This window comes from Manis javanica, chromosome 3 (genome assembly GCF_040802235.1).
Source record: "Manis javanica isolate MJ-LG chromosome 3, MJ_LKY, whole genome shotgun sequence".
NCBI lineage: Eukaryota > Metazoa > Chordata > Mammalia > Pholidota > Manidae > Manis > Manis javanica.
Window position 1 is genome coordinate 101,194,980 of NC_133158.1, and position 22,560 is coordinate 101,217,539.

The 22,560-nt window shown below is 38.0% G+C and overlaps 1 protein-coding gene across 4 annotated transcripts in view; it reads left to right on the forward strand.

Annotated features, from left to right (window-relative positions):
- The window catches only part of CXADR (CXADR Ig-like cell adhesion molecule), a 59,188-nt gene that overhangs the window by 16,098 nt on the left and 20,530 nt on the right, over positions 1–22,560 (forward strand). For all 4 annotated transcript variants that reach the window (XM_073231838.1, XM_017642212.3, XM_017642206.3 and 1 more), the window contains exons 2-6: positions 9,535–9,701; positions 13,588–13,792; positions 19,793–19,948; positions 20,899–21,021; positions 21,549–21,687. In XM_073231838.1, coding sequence (XP_073087939.1) covers positions 9,535–9,701; positions 13,588–13,792; positions 19,793–19,948; positions 20,899–21,021; positions 21,549–21,687 — 790 coding nt within the window. The remainder of the gene's footprint in view (positions 1–9,534; positions 9,702–13,587; positions 13,793–19,792; positions 19,949–20,898; positions 21,022–21,548; positions 21,688–22,560) is intronic.

Genomic DNA, 22,560 nt, shown 5'->3' on the forward strand with positions numbered 1-22,560 from the left:
CCCTAGGGTCGTTTCCCTTTCCCCCAAGGAAATCAGCTCATTAATGTAACAAAAAGCACCTTTAGGAGCTCAGTTCCAGGAACTGGGATGGAGGACCAGATATATATTTCTTCTTATAAATCATCGTATTATAGATACATTAAGGAGGTACTAGTTCTACCAGGTTAAAGGCTCTTCCCTTATGACCTCATTGAATCATGATCACCTCCTTAAAGGCCCTATCACCAGCATGGTCACATGGGGGAGGTTAGGACTTCAGCATGAATTTTGGTAGGACACAGTTCAGTCTATAGCATAGTCCAAAAAAAAGGTATGATTATATCTGTATATTTATTATTAAAATACATGTTTAAGATCATGTTCTTTTTGAAAGACCTAATATGATTAGATGAACACCTTTGCTGTCAGATAAATAGAATTAAACCTGAAGGTAGCAATATTTAGTCAAATATTTATCACTATGAATGGGAGTTGATTTTACCACCCAAAGCCATATTTTAGTAAGGTCTTTTTGCTGGAGTGCACTAGTTCTGGTCTCTGGTATATTTATCATAGCTCTTTGTCTCGGGTCAGTGAGGTCAGATTTTTTACCCTAAATTTCCTGTTATTAGGCATTTAGGTTTTCAAATGCTGCCTGTTGTACATTTAGGTTGTTTTCAGATGTTTTTCTATTGGACTGTTTCAGTGAATAATAGCCTTGCACATGTTAGCTCTTGTGAGTCAGCCCCAATTCCTAAACAGGTTTGCACATTTCCATTTCCCAGGTCTGTTTTGTTGCATGTTTGCATTTCACGGGTTTTCTGTTACATTGACAATAAGTTGTAGTAATTTACTCTCCAAGTGTGCTGCAGTTTCCAACACTTCTTCTAAGCTTGGCTTTTTCTGTTTACCTATAAAAGTACTTGTACCTGTGAGCTGTAACTTCACTTTCAAAATGGGGTGTGATTCAGTTTGTTTATTTATATAATCCAGTGTTGAGCACTTACTGACTGGACTCTGCAAATCCTTGTCGTTGATAATGTCATACATATTTCATCACACTTTGAATGTAAGTTCAAATAAAATTATAAAATTTGTTGTGTGATTCAGTTTTCAGACTGTGTTTGAACCTGCATGTAGTTTGCAAATTAAATTATCACTCAGATCTGCTGCATAAATAGAATTGGGAAGGAATCCCCAAAGACGATGCCTAAAGACCAGGTGTCTGTCTGTAGTCTTATACAGTTTGGGATTGATTTGTTGCAAACTTGAAAAACTATGTCTGTGCAAAAAGGCCCCTTCTGTGTTGCTAGGAAACCCAATCTTTTGTATGATACTGAGATTTTAATTCATTTCTAATGCAACAGAGTTAAGATCAGTTGAACATTTTAAGAAAAAGAAATACTGAAAGTCATTAAAAAAATCTGTTTAAAATTTCTTTAGCAATATTCACATTAAGAAAATCTCAGTGTAAAACAGAAATGGGTAATCACTTTTCTTAAAACCTCTTCTCAAAAAAATAACTGCTGTTAAGAGTTTGGTAAAGATCTTCCAGATCATTTTTATATATATGTAACTTTATTAAGGTACTCTTAAGATAAAAGTAATTTTTATGTATCAAGAAAGAAAAGTAGTCTCATGAAAACTAAGTTGGATTTTGTTTAATGACTTTATTTAGAAGAAATAGAGCATCATTAGGAGGATTTGAATTTATATACATTTATATGCCTGATGTCATTTAACTATTTGATTTTTACAAAATAAAAACTTTAAAAGCATACAGTAACCAGAAAGTTTTAATTTTTTTATATGCAATGTTTATTCTCTCATATTCTTTTTTTTTTTTTTGAGAGGGCATCTCTCATCTTTATTGATCAAATGGTTGTTAACAACAATAAAATTCAGTATAGGGGGGTCAGTGCTCAATGTACAATCATTAATCCATCTCAAGCCTAATTCTCATCAGTCTCCAATCTTCTGAAGCATAACGAACAAGTTCTTACATGGTGAACGAATTCTTACATAGTGAATAAATTCTTACATGGTGAACAGTACAAGGGCATTCATCAACAGAAACTTTCGGTTTTGATCACGCATTATGACCTATAAACAATCAGGTTAAATATGAATATTCATTTGATTTTTGTACTTGATTTATGTGTTGATCCCACATTTCTCCCTCTATTATTATTATTATTTTTATTTTTAATAAAATGCTGAAGTGGTAGGTAGATGCAAGATAAAGGTAGAAAACATAGTTTAGTGCTGTAAGAGGGCAAATGTAGATGATCAGATGATCAGGTGTGTGCCTATGGACTAAGTATTAATCCAGGCTAGACAAGGGCAGCAAGACATCCACGGATGCAGAAGATTTCTCTCAAAGCAGGGGGGGTGAGGTTCTGAGCATCACCTCTGTTGATCCCCAAATTCTCACCTGATGACCCCCTGCGACTGTGCCTGTCTTAGGTGGTTCCTCCCTTGAGGAATCTTACCCGTCTCTGGCTAACCAGTCATCTTCCAGGGCCATACAGGGAAATGTAAAGTTGGTAAGTGAGAGAGAAGCCATATTGTTTGAAAAGGTTAGCTTTTTACTTCTTTGCAGGTTTATGCCCTGTGGCTTCTATGCCCAGCACTTGTCTCAAGGTATCTTTACCACCTGGAGGAATTATGATACTCGGTAAATTCGATATGAGGCACAAATTCTATTTAAGGGTTGTAATTAGGAAGAAAGAAGAAAAGCTATAGATGTAGCATATGGAAGGAAACATGGGAGGATTGATTATTTCTTTGACATATCTTCTTGTAGAGTACCTTAAGCATGTATAGGTTTTAAACTACTAACTAATTTGCACACACATATTAACATAATAGGAATACGGTGACATAAACAAAGCAAATCTATAATTACCATCCATCTCCAGTGAAGCCAAGAAAACCATTTAGGCACCCTAGGCATTTGTGAAAATTTATCTATGATATGATGGATATTGTCCAACTGTACTTGAACAATCAGACAAATTAAAGCAGCCCATTTCTGGGATCTGTTCACATCCCATATGTTCTTTTAACCGTAGATAGTCTATAGTCATGAGATTTTGGAGTGCTACAACTTGCACCCCTCCAAACTCCTGGTTGAGTTCCAACAGTACAGATCTGGTCAAATTCATTGTCTCACTGTATGCACATGCCAGCCTAGACACCTCCCTCCTCATTCCTATGGCAAGTCCAGGAGATGGTGGGCTGGATGCAGCCACAACCGCAGCATCGTCCGGATCCCTGTGGATGCTTTTTGATGATCATCCCCCGGCACAAGTCCTCCAGAGAGTGCTGATGCCAGAAGCTCCTCCTCATATCTTATCTTAGTTCATTTTCTGGGTATACAAGCTAGGCCTTGATCTTCTGCATAGAAACAAACAGACCCTTTGCCCACACTTTGACATGCCCTCTATACCACTGTGAAGAACTCATTGGAGGTCAGCACACAGTAACTGCTTTTTTTTTTTTATTTTTTATGAAGAGAAAGGAATATTATTAGAAAAGAGTACCTCCATAGCTGATCGTCTGACATCCTTTAAGTGATCAACATTAAGGATATTTAAAGCATGCGTTGATCTTTGATTTACCAATAGTTTTATCCTATCAAGGAGTAATCCCCCTTTTCTTTCTTTCTTTCTTTCTTTCTTTTTTTTTTTTTAAATTTTTAATCTACACTTACATGAAGAATACTATGTTTACTATGCTCTCCCCTATATCAGGTCCCCCCTAACAACCACATTATGGTTACTGTCCATCAGCTTAGCAAAATGTTGTAGAGTCACTACTTGTCCTCTCTGTGTTGTGCAGCCCACCCTCCCCTTTCTCCCTCCCCCCCATGCATGCTAATCTTAATACCCCCCTTCCTCCCCCACCTTATCCCTCCCTGCCCACCCATCCTCCCCAGTTCCTTTCCCTTTGGTACCTGTTAGTCCATTTTTGGGTTCTGTAATTCTGCTGCTGTTTTGTTCCTTCAGTTTTTCCTTTGTTCCTATACTCCTCAGATGAGTGAAATCATTTGGTATTTCTCTTTCTCCTCTTGGCTTATTTCACTGAGCATAATACTCTCCAGCTCCATCCATGTTGCTGCAAATGGTTGGATTTTTCCACTTCTTATGGCTGAGTAGTATTCCATTGTGTATATGTACCACATCTTCTTTATCCATTCATCTACCGATGGACATTTAGGTTGCTTCCAATTCTTGGCTATTGTAAATAGTGCTGCGATAAACATAGGGGTGCATCTGTCTTTCTCAAACTTGATTGCTGCGTTCTTAGGGTAAATTCCTAGGAGTGGAATTCCTGGGTCAAATGGTAGGTCTGTTTTGAGCATTTTGATGAACCTCCATACTGCTTTGCACAATGGTTGAACTAATTTACATTCCCACCAGCAGTGTAGGAGGGTTCCCCTTTCTCCACAGCCTCACCAACATTTGTTGTTGTTTGTCTTTTGGATGGCAGCTATCCTTACTGGTGTGAGGTGGTACCTCATTGTAGTTTTAATTTGCATTTCTCTGATAATTAGTGATGTGGAGCATCTTTTCATGTGTCTGTTGGCCATCTGTATTTCTTTTTTAGAGAACTGTCTGTTCAGTTCCTCTGCCCCTTTTTTAATTGGGTTATTTGTTTTTTGTTTGTTGAGGCGTGTGAGCTCTTTATATATTCTGGACGTCAAGCCTTTATCGGATGTGTCATTTTCAAATATATTCTCCCATACTGTAGGGTTCCTTTTTGTTCTATTGATGGTGTCTTTTGCTGTACAGAAGCTTTTCAGCTTAATGTAGTCCCACTTGCTCATTTTTGCTGTTGTTTTCCTTGCCCGGGGAGATATGTTCAAGAAGAGGTCACTCATGTTTATGTCTAAGAGGTTTTTGCCTATGTTTTTTTCCAAGAGTTTAATGGTTTCATGACTTACATTCAGGTCTTTGATCCATTTTGAGTTTACCTTTGTATATGGGGTTAGACAATGGTCCAGTTTCATTCTCCTACATGTAGCTGTCCAGTTTTGCCAGCACCATCTGTTGAAGAGACTGTCATTTTGCCATTGTATGTCCATGGCTCCTTTATCAAATATTAATTGACCATATATGTTTGGGTTAATGTCTGGAGTCTCTAATCTGTTCCATTGGTCTGTGGCTCTGTTCTTGTGCCAGTACCAAATTGTCTTGATTACTATGGCTTTGTAGTAAAGCTTGAAGTTGGGGAGTGAGATCCCCCCTACTTTATTCTTCTTTTTTCAGGATTGCTTTGGCTATTCGGGGTCTTTGGTGTTTCCATATGAATTTTTGAATTATTTGTTCCAATTCATTGAAGAATGTTGCTGGTAATTTGAGAGGGATTGCATCAAATCTGTATATTGCTTTGGGCAGGATGGCCATTTTGACGATATTAATTCTTCCTAGCCATGAGCATGGGATGAGTTTCCATTTATTAGTGTCCCCTTTAATTTCTCTTAAGAGTGACTTGTAGTTTTCAGAGTATAAGTCTTTCACTTCTTTGGTTAGGTTTATTCCTAGGTATTTTATTCTTTTTGATGCAATGGTGAATGCAGTTGTTTTCCTGATTTCTCTTTCTATTGATTCATTGTTAGTGTATAGGAAAGCTACAGATTTCTGTGTGTTAATTTTGTATCCTGCAACTTTGCTGTATTCCGATATCAGTTCTAGTAGTTTTGGAGTGGAGTCTTTAGGGTTTTTTATGTACAGTATCATATCATCTGCAAATAGTGACAGTTTAACGTCTTCTTTACCAATCTGGATTCCTTGTATTTCTTCGTTTTGTCTGATTGCCGTGGCTAGGACCTCCAGTACTATGTTAAATAACAGTGGGGAGAGTGGGCATCCCTGTCTTGTTCCCGATCTCAGAGGAAATGCTTTCAGCTTCTCGCTGTTCAGTATAATGCTGGCTGTGGGTTTATCATATATGGCCTTTATTATATTGAGGTACTTGCCCTCTATTCCCATTTTGCTGAGAGTTTTTATCATGAATGGATGTTGAATTTTGTCAAATGCTTTTTCAGCATCTATGGAGATGATCATGTGGTTTTTGTCTTTCTTTTTGTTGATGTGGTGGATGATCTTGATGGATTTTCGAATTTTGTACCATCCTTGCATCCCTGGGATGAACCCCACTTGGTCATGGTGTATGATCCTTTTGATATACTGTTGAATTCTGTTTGCTAATATTTTATTGAGTATTTTTGCATCTACATTCATCAGGGATATTGGTCTGTAATTTTCTTTTTTGGTGGGGTCTTTGCCTGGTTTTGCTATTAGGGTGATGTTGGCTTCATAGAATGAGTTTGGGAGTATTCCCTCTTCTTCTATTTTGTGGAACACTTTAAGCAGAATGGGTATTATGTCTTCTCTGTGTGTCTGATAAAATTCCGAGGTAAATCCATCCGGCCCCGGGGTTTTGTTCTTGGGTAGTTTTTTGATTACTGCTTCAATTTCTTTGCTCGTAATTGGTTTGTTTAACTTTTGTGTTTCTTCCTTGGTCAGTCTTGGGAGGTTGTATTTTTCTAGGAAGTTGTCCATATTCTCTCATATTCTTAACCTCCATGTTCTTGGGCTATGTCTTGATCCATTTCGGAATGGAATTCTTATTCCGGAGTATACTTAGATTGTTCTTATTAAATAATGTAGTAATGCCCAGACAAATTTAATGCTGACAGCAGATTGCAGTAGCTATGAGAAGGAGATTTTCAAGTAGCAGACTTCTAGCAGATTACTGCTCTTTTTCGACCATTCTGAAATTGATTTATAATCCAGTAACCAATTCTTTTTTAATGTGCAAGGAGATAGAGGTCAACAATTTCTCCCAGCCCTAATGGAGCTGATGATTTAATGGTAAATCAGTACATGGATTTTAAAAATTCACCTAAAGATACAAGTTAGTATGGAAAGAAGATAAGCTCATCAAAATCTAGAAGATGTGACAAAATCAGGGAACCTACCTAAGTCAGCTTCACAATGAAGTTTATAAAGGAAAAAAAAAAAGAAAAAACCGAGAATAGTATATCCTAGTACTAAATGGTTAATGCAGATAGCAGAATGTAAAGTACTGTGAGGATTAAAAAAAAAGGGAACGAAAAAATCATTGCAGGCTAAAGAGATAGAAGAAAGCCTTCATGAAAGAGATAGGAGTGGAACTGAGTTCATTAGAAATGGTAGAAAGTATTTATTTGGAGGATTGAATATTCAGAAGAAAAAACTTGAGACTATATACATAAATATATAATTTTAAATAGACATGAAGTGGAGGTTGGAGTAGTATGGACTTTTCAGGGGACTATATTAAGTAGTCCATTTGTGCTGAATCAGTGGGTTTGAATAATGTCATCAATCTTTGCTCTGTAGCAAACCAACCCAAACTAGAGGCTTAAAATAAAAATGTTAGTTTGTGAACTTTTCTGGGTCATCAGTTCACGCTAGACTGAGATGGCAAGTTCCTGGGTCCCTCATGGGGCTGCAGAGAGCTAGTGTGGGCCAGGGCTGGGTGTTCTAGGGTCACTGCATGTTGAGCAGTTATAGCTGTTGGTCAGGCACCTCAGTGCTGTCCTTTGTGGTTTGTTGACTTGGTGGCAGGTGGCAGGGGTTCAAGAGGGTGAGAGTTGGAGCAGCAAGGTCTCTGTGGCCTTGCCTAAGAGCTCACATGGCAGCACTTCCAGTATATTCTGTTAGTCAAGGTTAGGCTAGCCTCTGATTTAAGGGAACTGGGAGTCTACGTCCAGTTTAGAAATCTGTTTGAGAAGTGTACTTAAGTGTGATTAAAAGCTTAGGATGGTACCTGATTATAAATGGTCTTAAATGTAACTTGGCTTTTCTTCTATTTTCAATGTATTGGGTTCAACTTCTAACTTTTATTATAAGTGATAGTGTGTATTAAGCCCCTTTTAGAGCGAATGGGAATAAACATGTGATGGCTAATAATTCTTTGTTTTGTCTTTTTGTGTTCAGATTTATTGCTTGAATCACAATAGCCAATATGGAAAATTAATTAGGACTTGGATTTATTTTCTAATTTTGCTCTGTTTATTTTTATGGTGGGAACAGGGGAAGGAAAGGGGAGAGGCAGGTCCCATGTACCATAATCACAGTGCTTAGGGCCTCTTCCAGGTCACCATCCAGACCTGAAAGTCAGTACCAAGTAATGGAGGGGCCAAGTCGTAGAGCTGCTGAACTGAAATGGTGTGTTCATTCGAAACTTTGATTCTGTATAGGTTAGGTTTTTGAATTTGTATGTAAGATGTTCAGTTATCACAAGGAAAGCAGATGTGACAAACTAGTGCCGTGCATACAATGAGTGTAAATAATAAATAGTAATAAATCTTGTGTGATAGTTTATAGATAGCAGTTGCATTTTATATCACATTGGCTTATTCAGAGTTTGATCTTTTAAGACAAAATAGTGGACATTTATGTGTGAATTGATATGAACAAAATTGCTTTTCTTTTGAAAAACAAGATATGAATTTATTATATGCAATATTTTTTCTCTTATATAGATCAGGAAACTGGCATTTTGCTCATAGTTCATTCCCACCATTTATGCATGTAAAAAACACAAATTCTGTTATAGTAAACCGTTAGCAAGGAGACTTCCTGTTCATTTCTTATAGGGTTGCAGTGTCGTTTAAATCATTGCTTTTTAACAAACTTAGTCCGAAGAATCTGTTGGAATTTTTGCTTTGGGGGGACTTGACATCTAATTTTGCCTTTACGTATTTTTCTAATACTGCAGTCGAGCATTATTTTTTTCTTTTTAGGTGTAATATAAGTGAAAATTTACAGAATATAAATTTCAGAATAAGTTATGAAATTTTCAAATGTCTTTCTTTTTAACAGTATAAATATGTCAAACTATTTTTCAGTAGGGAAATAGGAAGGGATGAGCAGTAATGCCTTAAAGATAATACTGAGGTTAACTATTGGGTAAATTTGAAAATGTATTAATTGACATAGTTTCCTCTCTTTGAATTGTCCTCAAAATTTATTGCTTAGAAACATTTTTGAGCTTTCAAAAAAAGTTACAGAATCAAGTTCAATAAAAATGTAGCATTAAAGAAACCTCGGTAGAAACAGGTTAAAATTTGTCAGCATGTGCCCCAGTGACAGAGTCCCAAATGTGTGTTTGGCACCATGGCAAGTGTGAATTAATGTAGCCTTGATTAGTATGACATAACTGACTTCTAGAGTCTGTAGCTAATTTCAATTTTAAATGTCTGCTTGGACATCAAACACCCTCTTACTCATAGAAACGTATCTCATATAATGCTGAGAAATTTACAGTGCTCTTAAAGGAAATTGAATCAAATAAGATAGATGTGAATATTGCCATTCCATTTCCAGAAAGGCACAAACTGAAAGCTAAAAACAGGAGACCACTGAGTTTGAGTCGTATCACTCTAGTCCCAAATCGCATCCTGTTTCCACAACATCCTGCCTTAAAAAGCCAAAGTGCACTGAGCATGCTGCAGTCTCATAGCAGATGCTTAGTCCCTGTCAACGTTTCTTTCTTTAGATTTCACCAACAGTTTGAGTATCACTACTCCTGAACAGATGATTGAGAAGGCCAAAGGGGCGACTGCCTATTTGCCATGCAAATTTATGCTTGGTCCAGAAGACCAGGGCCCCCTGGACATTGAATGGCTGCTGTCACCAGCTGATAATCAGAAGGTGGATCAAGTGGTAAGTTTGCTAAGGGCTTGCTTACTCAGCAGTTGTCTGTGGACCTTGTCTTAGGTGTTCCTCACTGTGCTGATCACATAGGTGGGGATCATGGGGAGAAGTGAAGAAAGTCCCAGACTTCTCCAGCATGTAGTCTGGGTGAGGAAGGTAGTCACTCCAGTGGTAAGTGAGGGCACACATATAATGGAGTAAAATGGATAATAGATGGCATACCATCTCAGAGCAAGAAAAGATCACTAGATTTCTTAGAGAGGGCTTCCTTAATTACGAAGAACTTGTGAACGTTCAGAAAATCTGTCCCTGGGAGTGTATGAGAGTCAAGGTAGTGGAGGTGTATATGGAGCAGGCATGATAGCGTGGCAGGAATGTGCATGATGTTTTAGAAGATGGCAAGTAAACTGGACTTTGGACAGGTTAGATGGAATAGAATTTTTAACTTTAACATAAGAATTCTGCTGCCAGTATGAGGGTTGTCAAGTGTAACATAGTGAAACACAGGTACATATTATTACAGAGTCTGTTTCCTGTATTACTCCAAGTTAAATATCCTGCATAATGAATTTCATAAAAAGAGCAAAACACTATCTTCATAGCCAAAAAGCAATTTATAAAGTACTTAATCTTAAGTTTTAAAAAAGTGATATATCAAAATATTGTTATGGAAATTTTCTAATTATAGAGTAGTAAGAGCCCAATGTAAGAAATTTGGAAAGTGGCAGCAAGGAGGAAAATCATCAAAAATTTTGATACTCCCAATAATCTCATCTGCACATACATAATTACTCTGTCTTTTAATGGTACGAGAATATTTCACTTAATTTAGAATGTTGTATATGAACTTCATCTGATGTATTTAATTTAAAAAAAACCCTTGTTAATAAATTAATTATATTAGACTAGGGAGAAGAAAACAAGTCCATATATTTAGAGGAATATGGTAATACATTTGTATGTATTTGGAAGAGAAATTTTAATTTTATTTATGGTCCATATAAATGAAAAGATTTATTCAGCCACTTTATGGCTGAATCAGTGCAGCTAGGTAATTACTGTTTTGGCAAATCCCAGCAGCTTGTCCATAATGTATTTGTGAAGGAAGTTCTTTCCTAAGTTCTGAATGACTAGGGCCACCCTCTCTAAGATCATACTTTGCCCAGATTCTGCAACTGGAACTTCCTTCTCTCTCCCCTAAGCAAAATAAATTGAGATCGACTGATTCTCTTGACTCAGCCCAGATACTCTGTCCCCTCCCTGCCTTGTTCTCCTTTCCTCTTTCCATAGCAGTACCAGAACTCTGAGCACAGACTCCTTCCTGAGGTCCTGCACACCCTCACACTCTTGTCCTGCAGTGGCCATCTCCCTTTTGAGCCCAGGTTTCTGCTCCCATGGTGCAGACGAATGAATGAATGGAGAGCACAGGTCTTAAATGCTTCTACCTGCAGACTCTTAAGTGAAGTCCTATGACCAGGTGCATCTAGAGACTAAGCATCATAGCTATGCCCTGGAGCCTTGTGTGTCCATTCATGGAGGACGACCCAGAATTCTTTGTGCTGAGTGGGAGGCACAGCCTCGCTGCCTACAGAACCTGTAAGACACATGTAGAACTAGGAACTGGGTTTAAGTGTCCATTTTCGGGTAAAAACCTAGCCTCTACCCTAAAACAGTAAAATTGAACCAAATTGAAGATAGAACGTAGAGAGATTGATGCGGAAGAGGATGCTTATAGAATTTCAGCTACATGTTACTATGTAAAATGCATTATGTATTAGCTGAGCCCTATTTTAATATATTTAAGCTAGAAGGCAGCTAGCTGGTAGGGGACTAGGCTGGAAAATTTCCATCCTTATTTATTATGTGATTTATTTTAGTCAGCAAGCAGTTACCATGGACTTTGCACTTGCTATGTGCTGGGCAGTGTTTTCTATCCTTTAGTTATATAGATCTGTGTAAGCCTTAACACCCTAAAGTGAGAATTATTGTACACAAGAAGAGGAGATGGAGGCCCAGAGATTTGAAGGAATATGTGCAGGGTCACAGAGCTGGGAACAGACACAGTTGGGATTTGAACCCTGGTCTCCCCGACACACTGTGACCCACACTTCATTACCCTTCTCACTGTCGCATACTGCCTCCCATGTTTGATAAGTCTCCAGTTCCTCATGTGTAAGACGGGAACAAATACACCTACCTCTTGGGGTTGTGATGAGAATTCACTGAAATACTATATGCATAAATGTTTTGTAAGTTTAAAAGTCATTTGGAAATGTGGATAAAGTCAGTGTAATTTTCCAAGTCAGATGTTGGTGTTCCATCTGTGTGACTTTGCAAAAAATTTATCTGTGAGAGCCGCTGCTTTCCTCAAAATGAAGGTTAAATGTGGACAATGTCACCATCCTTATAGGTTTTGAAACAATTAAAATTTTCAGTAAATGTTAGTTCCTCATTAACTCCTGTTTATAGCACTGTTTTTATGGGAAAGCACTAAGATGGTTTACAGAATAACAGTGGAGACACCTTATATGTCAGGCCCTCCTTAAAAAACTGCTGAAGTATGTAGCAAAATGAGAGATGGAAAGTAGAATAGATTGAACTTCATGGCTCTGCACAAAAAAGGGAGTCGATAGTTAACTGCAAAGGAAGATATGGAAGCCACATTTGAGGAGTTCTCTGTGTTGCTATTGACAAGTGGGTGTGGCAGGAAGATGCAGGAAATAAAGTAACAGGTTTGTGTTTACAGGGTAAGGCAGCTGTGGACACTTCAACTGCTGCTTTGATTTTCTTAGCAAGTTGGTTTTGTGTGTATCCTAGATGGAGGATATAAATAAATAATTTATATTAATATATATAATATATAAATAAAATTTTATATATTAAATTTAATATATAAATAAAAAATCTTTTATGGATTAGTAATGGGGGTCATCAGCATGGCAGGGGATATGAAAATACAGAAAAACACGCAAGTCCTTATCCTTAAATTTCTACAGACACTGGGATTGTGCTGTCAATAATTCACATCTCAGATTTTTAAAAAAACTACTTGCAGGTTATATTTCTGACTGTTATCTCAGTTTGGAGCCCCTGCTCTTTGGCCCATGGGTCTTAGATGACCAAAATGAAGATTTTATTAGCAAATGCCAAAAAGTTTAGTGTCTTAAATTAATTTTAGTGATAGTTAGAAATGGCTGCTACAATTCTCTTTCAAGTCAAGTTTAACACAGAATTTATTTTCCCTGTAAATTTAGTCTTTATAGTTATTTCTACTGATCCCTGTAACTGTGGCTTAGAAAACTCAATGGGATTAGGAAGGGCCTTTGCTGTCATTCACAGATTAATTGGAAGATTTTGTTAACCTGGACACATGTATCTTAAGAAGTTTATTTTATGATTTTTGTCTACATTAGAACCAAGAACACTCAATTGCCTCTTAGTATTAAGACCAAAAAAAAAAATGTCTTTTTCATTAAATTCCACAGGTAAGTTATCATAAGCCTTTTTCTGGGAAATGCTAGTGGCACTATGTACCTGAGTATATACATTTGATGGGCATACTGCTGCCTCTGAGGCAGATAGATAATAAAGTGTATAGGAATTCACAACTCTGTGTTCTTGTCCAGTCTCACTAAAGCATTCTCCAAAATAGGACTATATTATTTAATCATGTTGGGTCTTGGTTTCCCCATTTAAAATGAGAGTGTGTAACCATACACAGGGATCTTACTGATCACTTTCTGTTTTCTTAATGTGAGGTTTGAATAATTGTAGGTTTCCTCATCATACTGTGTTCTGGCTCTTTGGGGCCCCACAGTACCATGGTGTATCCAGAGCTCCTTGAATGAGGCAGGATTTGCTTGTTTTTTTCCCTCATATTTTGGTTTTCTTTTAGATTATTTTATATTCTGGAGACAAAATTTATGACGACTACTATCCAGATCTGAAAGGACGAGTACATTTTACAAGTACTGATCTGAAATCTGGCGATGCCTCAATAAATGTAACAAATTTACAGTTGTCAGATATTGGCACCTATCAGTGCAAAGTGAAGAAAGCTCCTGGTGTTGGAAATAAGAAGATTCAGTTGACAGTTCTTGGTAAGTTATTTGTATTAATGTTTCTTGTTAATCAGGTGAGTAGTCATAGTAGTGTAGTGGCAGCATTTATGTAAGGCAATGTTTAGTTTTTTAGAGTACTAATTTTAAACATTTGAAGTAGTTCTGATGTTCTGATAACATAAAGCATGAAGCCAGCATACTTTTTTTAATACAAAAATAAGAAGTGATCAGCTTCTGTGTGAGATTCATGAAATAGTTTGAAGGTAAGTAAAGGAGTTTTGTGATATGGGAGAAGAACCCTGAGGCAAGAGTTAAGAGATTCAAGGTTTTTTGCATTGTCCTCAGATTTGCCAAGAATTAAATAGAACCTCTTCATCTCCTGCAGGTCAGCCTGCCTTTTTGAAACATAAGATTTAATTATCATTAAATACCTGATGTCATTCAGTTCAAAATTGTTTGTTACGGGAACTTTTAAGCTCTTCCAACTATGTTACGTAAAGAATAAATGAGATTTCTGTGATGAATAACTGAAGTATTTAGAATAGAGAACATGGAATATGGTGGAAGGAATATTGAATTGGGATAAAGCCATTAAATGCCAGATAATCACTTAACCTCCCTAAGGAACACTATTTTTCATTAAAGGGAGAGGATGAGACAGAGATGTTCATTAGGATGTCTTGTTGCCTCTCTGTGACAGTTCAGGAGATAACGTGCTAACTGCTTTGTGAACTGTCAAAGACTGCAGAGTTTATTACCCCCTAGATTCTGTGGTCATGCACATGTACAGCTAACCCCTTCAGATTGAGGAACTCTGGAAAATTATTGTTCATAAATATACCTCTGAAGTCTTACTGTGGTAGACTTTACACAAGAGTACAATGGCTCCCATGGAGAAAAATACAACTGCCTAGCTCTGTTTTATTAGTGGAAATTCCCGTTTTGTGATCTAAGGTTTTCTGTTCTGGAGGATACTTGGGGACCCACTCTTCATAGGAAATTCACATTTGTAGATGTGCTTAGCATACCTCTGGAAATAACTACTCAAGACAGTTGTCTCCCACACCAGCTTTTAACTCATTCTTCCTTTGTTTTAGAAAACTGCTTAGGAGGATGGAGAAGTAAAATGTGTTGTCTAAACATCACTCTTTTGTAAAGAATGAGTATCAAGGCAGGTAGAGACTAACAATAGAAATGTGGATTTTTGTGCACCCCCTGGGCAACTTCAGGGGTTGTCTTGGTTGGGAAGGTAATCTTCCACAGGCAGCATTGTTGAGTAGGTGCATATGGGAGTCCTGGGAAAATGCATTCCATTCTAAAGGGCACTAGTTCAGAGTGTTCCCAAGGTATGAAAGCAACAGAACATGAACAGAGAGCCTGGGAAAGGAGTATGGCAATGTTGGGGATTCTAGCTTTTGTGTCTGCATTCAATAAACACAGAATTACCTTTCCTTTTTATAATGTGAAAGCAGGTAAAAGTTTAATAACTAGTATGAACTCTTTTCCAAGACCCAGGCATACCTGAGATTATAAATCTATGATTCTTCTTCTAACACTGCTCTCCAGGAAACATAAAGATACATATGGAATTTTAACTGGTTCATGATGTACCAACCAGACAATACCTGGTTATCGCAATTGTTTGTTGTGAAATTCCTGAATGGGGCAGGTACACTGGGAAGAATGGAATTGGCACATATTCCTAGAAGCAGTGTGGACAAGCATGGGGGTGGTGCATAGGACCAGGTACTGGATTGAATTTTCAGGTCCCTACTGAAGGATCATTACAGCACAAGGCAGCGAGACTTACCTAAGAAGGAACCGAGTTGCACAATAGCATCAGCACATAATGTGGCTAAGCACACTCCTGGTAGCAGCCATGACTGCCAGGTAAGAGGAATGTCCCTTTTCCATGAAACCTCATAACCCAACATCTAGTTCCTCAAGATGTGTAGGTGAGAAGCATTGGGACAGTAACTCGTTTTGTTAGCTCTGTGGAGGACCAGCATAGCTAAACAAGCCGGGAATTCACACCAGAGGGGAAAGGGGGCTAAGCGCGGGTAAGACAAGACAGGGGAAATTATTGCTGACATGAGATGGGGATAACATACTCTGATCCCGCAGAGCTGCTTCAGAGCTGAGGAGAATTTCTCGCAGCTCTCTGGTATCTGAGTTATGACAGCTTCTGGGAGAAACCACCAGAATTTTCCCTTGAAACTGAGGGTTGAAAGTGAAGAAAGTAAAGTTTACCTGTTAGCTTTACGTGAAAATTCTGCCTGGATAATCCAGAGGAAAAATAAAATGAAGTGCCCACTAGGGACCCCAGACTGTGGTCCAGTGGAGCTCTCATCTATTTCACTGTTAGACTCTCTGCCTAACACCTTGATTCATTTGTGGGAAATCTAAAGGTGAGGCCACCAAGGTATTCATAGAGTAATGAGCACTGTGCACTGTAAGATGACTGTTAATTGCTTGAGTGTGAGGGGTAACATGCTACTATAGTGTGCCCCATTGCCAGAATCTGCCCTGCCTTTCAGATACATTAAAAGTGCATATGGGTGCAACTCAGTAAAGAAACTGAAAGCAGGTGATGTAAACAACTGGAGTTGATAGAGGGCTAATGTGGTGGCCAGTATCACCAGCACCTTGCCCAGGAGCTCAGAAAAGGCCTATTATTGACACCTTTTGATAGAAACAGACTCAGTGGTTCTGAAGAGTAGAGCATGCACAGTCAGTGGTTTCCTGGACATACTCAGTACACTCAGACTGCACTCACACCACCAGAACTTGGTGGCAGCATTTTGTGTGGTGCCTCAGTCAACACTGGCTCTGGGGACTTGGATTTTCAAGCCATTGGTACAGAGCAGAGCTTTTTTATTTTCCACATTTTATTTTGAAATGATTTTATTTTTAGCTTTATAGAAGGGTTGCTAAAATACTGGAGAGTTCTTGAATTAACTGCTCCTACTGTTAGCATTTTACAAAATTATAGTACAGTTATCAAAACCAAGAAATTAATGTTGGGATAATACTATTAACTAAAGTATAGACCTAATTCAAATTTTAGTTTTGTGCTAATATCAAGTCCAAGATCCATACTTCATTTACATCTTGGTCTCCTCTAGTCATGTCAAGGGGCATATGATGTTAATCATGATCACCTGGGTTAAGTGTTATCTGATGGTTTCTTCACTATAAAATTACTATTTTTCCTTCTGATTAAAAAATGTCTTGGGGGAGCCACTTTGAGGTTATTCAGATATCTTGTTTCTCAAACTTTTGCCCATTGATTTTTAGCTACTAGGCATGGATTTCACCTGAAGTTGGGGAACTTTGAACCAAGCAAAAATAGCATTCCTGGATGGATAACATGATGATGAAAGTATATCCTTTCCCATATAGGGGTTTATAGTATGTTTTCTATGGACGGAGGTAGGCTGCTAGCATAGAGGGATGATGATGCAATACATGTACAGGTGGGACACTAGCCAAGTACAAGTTGATGGTCATATGTCTTTAACTGAGAACAACTATTGGCTGTGATAATAATCATGGACGCAAGTGTTTGAGGGCAATGGCCAGGTATCCTGGAGCCCCAGGCTAAAGAAACACCAGAGAACAAGACTTTATACCTGTGAACCTTTTGTGGTTTTATCCTTCCTTCTTTTGGTCGAGCAAAGTGCCATGGATTATGAGTAAATCCTTCCCATGGCGTAATGGTTAGGATTGGTGCTTTCTCCTTCCAGTAGAAAGCAGATGGGCCACTCCAAATACTCAGAAACCAGTGTCTGCAAAAATCTTATTCTGTTGTGGATGGGGTATGTTGAGATCTCAAATTTGGTGGGGCCTTGAATTTCCTCAGCAGCTGCTCTAAGTAACTGCCCATTCATTATTGGATATGTTTGCTATATGGGAAAGGGATATTTTCAGTAGAGATAATGAGAGTGTTAGAATACTGTATGACCAATAGATGTTTGATGTACAAAGCAGTGCTTTCATATTTCACTGCTGGTTTATGTAATACAGGGTTTATTGATAGTCTGAAAAAATGGAGAACAAGGCTTAATTCATTCAAGTCTTGCAGGATAAACTAATTTGCAAAACTGATTTAAAAGCCCAGTTGATGTAATCTCCTGGGCACTTGATCAATCTAAAAAACAGATTTGCTTAGAGAAATAAAAAATGCAGTTACGTGCATCATTGACTCTTACTTAAAAATACAAGTAGTAATGGATGAAGAGGAGAAATACAGTCATATTAAGTAAGATTGTAATTGGCAACTTTAGTTAAAGATGTTCTACTGGACCTGTTCGATATGACGGATCTTATTGGCCAACTTTGGAAAACAGTTTGACAATTTCTTACAAACATACACATACCATAAAAGACCCAGCAGTTAACAAGAAAAAGGAAAACAATATTTGCTTGAGTGTTCAGTGTTGTTCATAATAGTGCCAATCACTGAACCCATTTACATTTATTCATAATAGTGAAAGGAATAAAAGTCCTTCCAGGACTAAAAGAATGAAAATCAGCTCAGACTGAAAAAGAAAAAAGCAATCCTGCTATGTATCAGGCTGAGAAGACAGATGTACATAAAGCCACCTACAGAGTTGAGAGGGAATGTTTCTCCCAAGCTTGTGGAGTAGCAATAAGCTAGAAGCCACAGCTGACTCCCCAGGCTGCCCCACTTTGCACTGCTTATCCTTTATGGGGATATTTGGTTGCTAAATGGCCCCACTCAAAATCCTATAGCATCCTATTCATAACTGATCTCTACCTCTCTGAGATTCTCCTCAGAATCTTTATGAGTCTCTCTCCTCCTTATCCTCTCCTCCCTTGCCCCGGGCATTCCCCAGCTCCTCCTAGGGCCTTCCTTTCCTGGTCAGGCAACTGATTTTGATAGACTACACGCTTGTCCTGGCCAGTTTAGCTAATTAGGCTTTAACAGTAGCTTCAAAAAACTGGAAACAGTGTTCACCAGTAGGTGAGTGAATAAGCAAATTTATATTATAATCAGGCAATGGAATACAACTCGGCAATAAAAGAATAGACTACTGATATATACAACCATGAGGATCAATCTCAGAAGCCTTAAAATGAATAAAAGAAGCAAGACAAAAGTACATACTGTGTTATTCCATTTATATGACTCTAGAAGAAGCAGAACTAGTCTACAGAGGTAGAAATCTGACCAGTGACTGCCTGGGGCCAGGATTGTGGCATGAGATTGACTGCACCCAGCACAAAGCAACTTGATTGGGAGAGGGTTGGAGTGGTGTTCTGTGGGTATATGTATATATACATTGGCTAGACGTCATCAACACCCCCCCACCACAAAGTGAGTTAATTTTATTATATATATATGGTATGCCTTAATAAAGTTCAGCAGAAGAGTATGAAATGCCACAGTAGTAATCCATTGTGGGGGTGGGATGCAAGTAATAGGGTTAGCAGATGCTCTAAACAAGTTACCCACAGAGACCTGGAATAATCACCTCAGATTTACCTTTTCATAACACTGCTCTCAGGATGGTTTTGGGTAAATGTAAATATGGAATGAATGTTAATTGGTCTTTGCTGCAGCAAGTGAAAGTGTCCCTGTTATCAGCATTGTTTATTATAAGCCCACTTATAATATTGGTGAGAGGTCAGACCCTCCGGAAGGATGTGACAGGGCACATGCCCCAGAGGACTACATGCCAAGCCCAGAGCAGATCAGGCAAGGAGCGGAAGGAGGAAGCTTCTTGAGTCTGAAGTGGCCGTCCCCATCACCCTTTTTTTCAGGCGTGCCCATTGGCATGAGAGGGCACAGAGCCATACCCGAGATGCTGCCAGATGTCTTTATGCGGTGGCTGTGGCCTGTTTGATTCTGGGTAAAACTGAGTAGACAGAAGTTGGCAACCAGTTCTAGTCTTCAGTCTTGTCAACTCTGAACCCAGGATGCCTTAATGAGTCTGTGATTATGCAGTGTGCTGGGTGTTTAAGTAATTATGCATATGAATTCCATTCTCATAAAGTTTTATTTTTTTTTCTCAGTTAAGCCTTCAGGTACAAGATGTTACGTTGACGGATCAGAAGAAATTGGAAATGACTTTAAACTGAAATGTGAACCAAAAGAAGGTTCACTTCCTTTACGATATGAATGGCAAAAATTGTCCAACTCACAGAAACTGCCCACCTCATGGTTAGCAGGTACTGCAGATTATATAATTTGTACCATGTGTGTTGATTTAGACTGAAATCTGGTAAGGTGTGTGTGTGTGTGTGTGTATGTATGTATATATTTTTAATTCACAAATACCTTTTCTATACAGAACAGTTAGGATTCTTTGGGAATTATTCACTGTCTTGTAATGACAACTTGGTGTCGTGTGAATGACGAGGCTTTTTTGATTTCGCCATTTAGGATATTATAATTGGTTTCTTTGGCACATATTTTTTAATTGATGATAATAGTGATGGAAAATGTTCATGATACTAAATTGAACATTGGCTAATTATAACAAGAGTTGGATCTTGAGTGTTTTGCCTAGATTTAGTTTGAAATTTACCCATGGTATGTCAGTAAAACATAACCTCAAAAAACACCTGTGTAACTTTATCTAAAAAGCTACAAATTGTTCAGTCTGATCACTCATGTGTTCTTACAATTGACCTGTTATTCAAACTGATTGTCATGTTCCACCCTGCCCACACTGGTCTGCAGTAGGATTTCTCTCCACTTTTGTTTTTCTTTTCAAGCTAAGAGACCATACTATATGACCCCTTCTGACTTTCTTTGTATGCTACTTCCATCTGGGCAATGAAATAGGTTTTGCAAATCCTGCTGCAGTGAAGAGCCTTTGTGGGATGGAATATTTCTTTCAATTAGTTTGGGTCTGCTTTAGCTGAGACTCCCTGTGCCTGGCTTAGGCAGTGATGGTTACTTTCTTCTTGGTACAAGTGAACTGGAGGCATGGTTTGTATTCTGGAGACATACATGTTTCTCCCTGGCAGTTTGTTTGCACCCAGCTTCAGTATGTCTTGCTTTTACCTGCATTGTCAAACTTAGTAGGGTTTGGCTTTACTAAAAACTCAGCAGTTCAGTACTGTAAAAAGGGTTTTGCTTTTGCCCCACCCTCCGACCCCCTTTCTTCCCATAGAAATGACTTCACCTGTTATATCTGTAAAAAATGCCACTACTGAATACTCTGGGACATATAGCTGTACAGTCACAAACAGAGTGGGTTCTGATCAGTGCCTACTACGCCTGGATGTTGTGCCTCGTAAGTATTTTCTTTCTGTTTCCATAATCTTTACACAGCTTCCTCTGGTTCAATCAATAAATGTGTATTATTGAGAGCAAGGGGATACTAACTTTGAGTAAAGCACTGTGTGGCTTGGTTATTAACTTTTCTGAGTCATGGAAAGGGGAAAAATACTATATTTTATTAATTAAAACTTCTATTATTTTAGCAACATTTGGAAAATAAGTGTCAAATTAACTCTTGTACCATATTTAGCCATTGTTAAGCACAGCTATTTAGAACATTCTTATATGCCAACCAGTATAGTTGTAAATATTAAAATCTTTTCATTTAGTGTTATCATTTTTATGCTTGAAATAGAATGTGCAGTTCAGAAGAAAGTTCTTTTAGTGAGTTTAACCCTTGACCAAAAAAAGCTAATTAATTTGTCTCTTACAGTTAATAAACGCAATGAAATCAATCAGTGTGTTTGTTTCCTTATCTTAAATATGACCAGATTTTTTTTTTTTACTATTACTTATTTTCTTATTAATATCTTATTCTAGCTTCTAATAGAGCTGGAACAATCGCAGGAGCTATTATAGGAACTTTACTTGCTCTAGTACTCATTGGTTTTATCGTCTTCTGCTGTCATAAAAAGCGCAGAGAAGAAAAATATGAAAAGGAAGTTCACCATGATATCAGGTAATTAAGTGACATAAGTTGACTGATGTATACTGAATTAATTATGTCTTCTAAAGCCTTAGTTCTGCTAACCATCTGAAGCACTTACCCCTCTGAGGATTAGATAAAACCTGTAGTTCGTCCTCTCAATACATTTTATTTTATTTTATGTTTTATTTTTTTGAGAGGGCATCTCTCATATTTATTGATCAAATGGTTGTTAACAACAATAAAATTCTGTATAGGGGGGTCAATGCTCAATGAACAATCATTAATCCATCTCAAGCCTAATTCTCGTCAGTCTCCAATCTTCTGAAGCATAACGAACAAGTTCTTACATGGTGAACGAATTCTTACATAGTGAATAAGTTCTTACATGGTGAACAGTGCAAGGGCAGTCATCACAGAAACTTTCAGTTTTGATCACGCATTATAAACTATAAGCAATCAGGTCAAATATGAATATTCGTTTGATTTTTATACTTGATTTATATGTGGATCCCACATTTCTCCCTTTATTATTATTATTATTTTTATTTTTAATAAAATGCTGAAGTGGTAGGTAGATGCGAGATAAAGTTAGAAAACATAGTTTAGTGTTGTAAGAGAGCAATTGTAGATGATCAGGTGTGTGCCTGTAGACTATGTGCTAATCCGAGCTAGACAAGGGCAATAAAACATCCACGGATGTAGAAGCTTTCTCTCAACACAGGGGGGGTAAGGTTCTAAGTTTCACCACTGTTGTTCCCCGATTTCTCACCTGATGGCCCCCCTGCGACTGTGCCTGTTTTAGGTTGTTCCTCCCTTGAGGAATCTTACCCGTCTCTGCCTAACCAGTCATCTTCCAGGGCCATACAGGGAAATGTAAAGTTGGTTAAGTGAGAGAGAAGCCAT